The 7,535-nt window shown below is 44.0% G+C and overlaps 1 protein-coding gene across 1 annotated transcript; it reads left to right on the forward strand.

Moving 5' to 3' along the window:
* The first annotated feature begins 1,795 nt into the window (after positions 1-1,795).
* On the forward strand, positions 1,796-2,230 carry LOC149232656 (uncharacterized). Its single transcript, XM_089381963.1, has one exon. It carries the CDS (start codon positions 1,796-1,798, stop codon positions 2,228-2,230), a length of 435 nt encoding a protein of 144 aa, XP_089238089.1.
* Positions 2,231-7,535: the final 5,305 nt, after the last annotated feature.

Consider the following 7,535-nt stretch of genomic DNA (forward strand, 5'->3'; position numbering starts at 1 on the left):
ACATATATATCACTTTAACACAAAGGCAGAAAGATTTAAGTGATAGAAGTACCATTTATAACTAGTTCAACTCATGAGCTTCAAGTGATAATGATTTATTTCTTCTTAATCCAACATCCACTAAGAGTATAGAAGTGCAACATCAGTAGTAGATATTAAATGCAGATATCAATAAATCATGTTCCATTCATTCATCAAAACCTCCTCGGAGGGTGCAAAAGTGCATGTTCTAAGGACAAGTTTTTGATAAATTTCAAGACCCTTCTCTAAATGCATGAGAAGGGTTTAAATACTACTAACTAAATCTAAAAATAACTTATTACAAAAATGTAGAATACGGTTTAAATGACCGTCCTCATTTCAAGCAAAAATAAAGCAAAATTAATACTAACATTGAATCTAAAATTAAAACTAACAACTAACTATTTCTGTATTGGTTCCTTGAAATCACAAGCATTCAACATTTATTTGAGAAGAGTCGGCTGGCCGACTTCTGACTTTAACTGTCTTGCGAAAATGGCATTGGCAAGAGTTGGTGCCATCTTTTCGGCAAAATTGATGATACATTTGAGAGTCATGCATTGGCTGTGTGGTTTTACCAAATGTGACCAGTAAGAATCCCAATTCAACTTAGTTAATCTTTTGATTGATTCTACCTTTTCTTGAGCTTTCTGTCTCCAGCCTATCTGCAGTTGCTGAGATTTTGGTAGATACACTGGAGTGGTTTCTAAGATCAGATTTGCCCTGTGCAAATTTTCATTTATGTAGTCAATAACATTGTTTGCTGTTGTGGCTGCGTCTTCTGCCGCTTGCTCTACTTTCCTGATTTGTGCATCCCATTTGTTAAAGAGCATTTCTTTGTGATTGTCATTGATTATTGGTGCGCCTGCTCTTTTCCCCTCCTCTGTTTCTTGCCAAGCCAAATATTCAGTAACTCTTCTATCAATTAAATCATAATCATGTCGTAAGTCCACAACTTGATTAGTGATTTTATCGCTTATTTCGCAATAATAGTTCCACTGTAATATTCTTTGGAACAACACTTCCTGTTGCTGTAGTAGTTGATTATTTAGGGAAATGGACTCTGTAATGAATTCTGTAAGCTTAGGATCATCCTTGTGCATATCTTGCATATCCTGTAACTATTTTTCTCTTTCAGCCAAACTGTTTTGGTAGCCTATCTGTAATTGTTGGAAGTCCTGCGGCTCCATGAACTAGGGTTTGAGCAAACCTCGTGACGGCACAGATTCCTCTGTCATAGCGGCGCTGCAGCAGCAGTTTAGCGTAGATCTACAACAATCTTCTGGTATAGCGAGGATGAGCATGGGCAAATCTCAGGGGGGGGGCCTCAAAGCGCTCCCCAGAAGTTGAAAGAGATCGGTCGGTGCAAATAGGATCGATGCACTCAAGATTGGTACATGAGGATGAGGTTAATAGAGAATCCCCTCAGCAAGACAAAACAAACGCGCCCCTCAACCAGTCAGGAAGAAACAATGAGATACCAGAAAGAGATACAATGCACACAGAAGTACCAAAGGTAACCTCGAACACATGCAAACCCATAGCAACTGAAAGGCCTAGAATAGAACTACCCAATCACAGAATCAATGGGAGAATCTAGTATATGAGGGACCATGCACTCATTGGAAAATTTATCGGATACTAGCCAACAGAAAGAGCATTGCATGGATGGATCTCAGCCAAATGGAAACCCAAGGGCCATGTTACACTACAGTTAGGGCCAAAAGGGTTCTTTACGGTGATTTTTTTCTGTATCGAGGATAGGAACCGAGTAATGGACGAAGGGCCATATTTTTTCAACTCAGCTGGCCTCTATCTAAGGGAATGGGCAGTAAGATTCAACGTGAACAAGGAGGATCTCAGATGGGCACCAGTATGGATCAGAATGTACTCACTGCCAGAGGAATATTGGGATGAAGAATCGCTAAGAGATATAGGAAATGGGCTGGGGGAATACATAAAAGCAGCAGAAGAAATGAAACTATGCAAATACACATCCTACGCTCGCATCTGCGTCTTCATGCGCTTGGACAAGGCCTTACCAGACTCAGTAAGTCTCTCTCACGATGATTATGAATGGACTCAACCATTGGATTATGAACATGTCCCCTTTCGTTGTCGCAAATGCCATGTGCTTGGACATCTCTTCAGGGATTGCCCACTGAATGCCAAACCCCAACCCCCCAATCCCTCTGACATGCAAAACTAAGACGGGTTCACCAAGGTTACCAATCGCAAAAGATCGCATAGAAAACCCTTGAATGGGAAGAAACCCCAGCCAGAAGCTGCATCCCTCCCTTCAACCAGCAATAGCTTCGAGATCTTGGCCAATACCTCTGAAGATCCCCTGCATTCAATCTCAAAGCTCCCGCCTCTCTCAGCCTCTGTTATCCCTCCTCCCCCTGGATCCTCTTCCCCTCCCAGTCAACCGAAAAGAACCTTGGGCCTCCTAAAGAAATCAGAAAATTCTTGAGTGGAAAGACAAAGGACATGGAAGTGGATGCCCCCTCCATCCATACTATGAGTACAGCCACAGCCCCAGAAGATATGAATCAACCAAAAGTGATGGATGAAGAGCCAGAAAGTTTCGACCTAGGAGGACTCGATATCCTGGAGCTCGAAGCAGCATGCAAAAAGAAGGAGTTTGACAAGATACCAGAGCACCAACTCAACACGCTGGAAGTCATCCTAGCCAGGGCGTACCAGCAGCATCAGTTAGGCATCCAACCGGGCAGCCACTGGGATGGGAGCCTCACTCCAAAATATTCCAAGAAAAGAGGGAGAAGAACTGACCTTCAACGAACAATTGCATTAGGGAAAATCCTGGTTGACTCAGGAAGATATGCAAAGCTGACCAAGTATTACAAACCCACCATTAATAGTGAAAGATGAAGCTCACATCATGGAATGTAAGGGGGCTCAATAGCCCAGGAAAACATAGAATGATTAAGAACATGATAAAGCAGGAAAGGCCACAAATTTGTTTCCTTTAGGAAACGAAATGTAACAGTGATACTCTGGGAAACATACTCTCCAGAGCTTGGGTAGGTAGCAACTCAGTGGCAGTGGATGCCTCTGGGGCTTCTGGAAGGCTCGCTATAGCATGGAATCCGCAAGCGATAGCGCTCTTAGATATACACGCATCCCACCACATCATCCAAGCAAGCTTTCATATTCTAGGTACCAATATTCACGGGCATCTTACAAATGTCTACTTCCCTCAGGAGGCGGGTAGTAAAATGGCTTTATTGGACACGATAGAAGCACTGAGTCTACACAGAGTCCACCCCCTGTGGATTATTGGAGGAGACTTTAACATGATAACTAAATTAGAGGAAAAGAAAGGAGGTCGAACAAGGATGGAGCAGGAAATGAGCACTTCAAGGAGTTCATTCAAAACAACGCCCTTATTGATTTCCAGTTTTGTAATGGAATGCACACATGGCACAATCGAAGGATTGGAAGGCATAAAATCGCCTCCAAGCTAGACCGATTCCTTCTGAATGATAACACAGTCCACTTAGGAGGGGACATAACAGTAGCAATTCTCCCTTATGCAGGCTCTGACCACTGGCCCATCGCCCTTCAGTGGCAAAGACCGGGTAATGCCAATAAGAGACCATTCTGCTTTGAGGCATTCTGGCTCACTCATCCCGCATTCAAAGACTTCATCAAAAATACCTGGAATATTTTTCATCCGCCTGAAGGTTCCAAAATGTATCAGTTTCAACAGAAACTCAAGTATCTCAAAACTCATATCAAGCTCTGGAATCAAGAAACCTTTGGAAACATTTTTCAGGCGCAACAGAATCTAAACAGGGAAATGGAACAGCTCCAACAGAAAATAATCATAGAAGGACACAATGAAGAAACTTTGGAATAGGAGAAACGCATTCATTACCAACTGGAGGAGAGGAGAAAGTAGGAGGAAATATTATGGAAGAAAAAATCAAGGATAAGATGGCTGAAGGAGGGGGAGAAAAACACCAAGTTCTTCCACAGAACAACTGTACAGCGGAGAATGCACAACTCTATCCCTTTCATAAAGAAGCAAGGGGGGAAAGAGTAGAAGAGCATGATGCGATCAAGCAAGAATTCATAAGGCACTTTCGGCAGGTTCACCAAGAGCCCCAAAAAGACAGAAGGACGACCATTGAGAAAATCACACAAAACGTGCCAAAAATCATCACCGAAGATCACAACAAGCTCCTTCTTCGCCCTGTTCAACAACAGGAAGTAGAAACAACAATGCATCAACTCAAGGAAGGAAAAGCCCCCGGCCCGGATGGATTCACAACCACCTTCTTCCATTCCTTCTGGGAATTAATCAGAGATGAAGTCTGGAAAGTAGTTGAGGAGTTGCGCACCCTGCACTGGCTTCTGCCCTCTCTCAATTCTACTTTTATTGTGCTCATTCCAAAGGAAGAAGGCAGTATCACCCCAGACAAGTTCCTGCCAATTGCTCTATGCAATGTAATCTACAAGGTGATTTCAAAGGTCATAGCGAATAGATTAAAGTGCTACTGCCCCTGCTCATCTCACCTGAACAATCCGGCTACGTGGAAGGAAGACATATCCTGGACGGCATCATCCTCTCACATGAAGTTATACACTCTCTCAAGCACACCAAGCAAGCAGGTATGATACTCAAGTTGGACTTGTCAAAAGCTTTTGATAAGCTAAATTGGATGTACATACAAAAAAAATTTTTAGCTTTTGGTTTCTCTCCTATATGGGTTCGATGCATTCATAATCTCATTTCCTCGACTTTCTTCTCCATCCTTGTCAATGGCATTCCATCCCGCCCCTTCAGTCCCTCAAGAGGTATCCGGTAGGGCGATCCTCTGTCGCCTTTCCTCTTTGTTCTCATGGCTGAAGGATTAGGTCGCCACATAACTCAGGTTCGCCTTGCCCAGCAAATCAAAGGTCTTTCCATCCACAATTCCCCTGCTATTACCCATCAGCAGTTTGTCGAAGACAACATGCTGTTCGGGTACCCCTCTGTCCAAGAAGCTTCTATGTACAAATCCTTGCTGAATGATTTCTCCGAGACCTCTGGAATCAGTATTAATAATTCCAAATCTCATATCTTTTTCTTTCACACGCCTCCTGTCATTCAAAGGGCCATCGCTCGTATTATGGGCTTCTCCATTGACTCTCTCCCTTCCAAATACCTTGGATCCCCTCTCATTGACTCAACTATCAAGCATTCCTCTTGGCGCTTGCTTCTTGAGAAAATTGACCACTTGCTCAATTCATGGACTCATAGATCTCTGAATATAGCCAACAAACTAGTACTAATCAAGGCCGTTCTACAGGCAATGCCGCTCTACCTTTTTTCAATCCTTGCAGCTCCTAAATGAGTGATAAAAAGAATAAGAAACATACAGCACAACTTTCTCTGGGGAGCGATGGGCACAAACCACAAATGGGCTTTGGTTAAATGGATCTCCATATGCAAGCCTAAGGAGCAAGGAGGCATTGGTCTGAGAGACCCCAGCCATAGTAATGTTATAATGTTCGCAAAAATCTGGTGGCAATGGTTAACCATCCCCAACAAACCATGGGTGGCCATCTGGACAGCTAAATATGCCAATCACAGGCCATAGGAGGAGCTCATCAGGCTAACGCCCAATGCAAAAGGCTCACTCATTTGGAATGCAGCTAAACAACACTTTCAAATGATCCAACAACACATTTTTTGGGAGGTTTGAAATGGCAAGACAACACGTTTCTGGATGGATGCCTGGAACCAGTTGCCAAAACTCAGCAGTCTCCTCAGTCGACTCCCAAGCCACTCAGAGGATGAGCGGCATCAAGAAGAAATATGGCACCATTGGACTCAGGAAACTGATCAAGGATACAGGAAATGGCAGCAAAGCGAATTAATAATCAATAGAGCTGATCAAAGGACTATTAAGGAACTCGAAGGGGAACTCCAAAAACGCCAAGTGAGATACTCTAAGGACAAAGACATCATATGCTGGGGCTACCGGCCAAAAGGAACTTTCACCACTGCAGAAGCCCACAAGATCATAAGTGCGACTACATCGCCTCTAGATCCAATATGGGGGAGAATTTGGTCAGCTGGTAACTGGCCCAAAGTATCACTTTTCCTATGGTTGGTGGGGCATCAGAAAATATTGACATGGGATAAACTCAGGCGCAGAAATTACCATGGGCCATCAATATGTGTTAATTGTAAATCGCAGGAGGAAACTCTTCAGCACCTTCTGGACTCCTGTCCCCTGGCAAACCAAATGTGGGAAAAAGCCAGTTTTCGATGCCAAAGAAAATGCAGAGTATCAGAAGATATCATCGATTCAATTCGCCAATGGCACCAAAGTCCATACAAAAGTGAAGTACTCAATCAACTTTGGAGATTAATACCAGGGCTCCTCACTTGGTGTATCTGGAAGGAAAGGAATAAGCGTATATTCAAAGATCAAACAACCCCCATAAAGATCATCTGAAACTTCTGCTTGAACCTTAAGGAGACATTAGCGCTTCGCACTTGGACACCAGATGATTTTCCTACTCTGGCAAATGAGAAGGCCATTTGAGCAAATTGGAATTTTCCACTCCAACAAGGAAACCCACCTCAAGCCCACTCAGAAAGCAGCAAAGGAAAAAAGGATACCTGGACTCCACCACAAAAGCACACTATCAAGCTCAATTTTGATGGAGCATCAAAAGGCAATCCCGGAAATGCTGGATATGGGGGAATATTTAGAAATCATGTAGGCTCATCCCTCCTCATCTACTATGGAAACATAGGATGGGACACCAATAACTCAGCAAAACTGGAGGGACTATGGCAAGGACTTCTCCTCTCCAGAATCCACAACTTTCAACCCCTAGAAGTTGAAGGCGACTCCCTCGTCCTCATCAACATGTCCAAGCAAATTCTTAATGGGACTCATGCCAGGAAAATTTCCAAAAGCTGGAGACTTGAAGCTAGATTGGAGGCCTTAGAAAAATGGATTCACAATAATCGAGCTACCATCTTCACTCATGTAAAACGGGAAGGAAATAAGGTAGCGGACCTCTTAGCCAACCTGGGAGTGGATTCTAAGCACACTCTCATTACAGGGACGCTCGACATAACCCAAAACCATGATCATGCACAGGAATGCAAACTTCAGGTCCAAAAGGAAGCTGCTCCCCCGGATGCGGGTGTTAGCGCTGAGAGTTAAGATGATAGGATAGTGGATGGGCGGGGCAGAACGCCACTTGCCCGACCTGCACAAGAAACGTGGAAGGGAAATAACACACGGCGCATGGCACATCTGCATGATCGTCATTCAGGGTATGTTATACTACCGGTTCGGCTGGAACGCCAGGCTCATAGCGAGGGAATTAAGTCTCACACGCACCAGCGTGCAATGGAGGGTTCAAGCCATCAAGGGAGCAGTAATGGGAGGCGACTCCCAAGACAAGGCTGGTAACCTTAAAACCGGAGAAGGGTCGAGGAAGATGGTAAATTCGGTGGCTCTGCCACTCTGCCGGCACTC

This window comes from Pinus tabuliformis, chromosome J (genome assembly GCF_031772625.1).
Source record: "Pinus tabuliformis cultivar Carrire ecotype Pingquan chromosome J, CPIR1, whole genome shotgun sequence".
Taxonomy (NCBI): Eukaryota; Viridiplantae; Streptophyta; class Pinopsida; order Pinales; family Pinaceae; genus Pinus; species Pinus tabuliformis.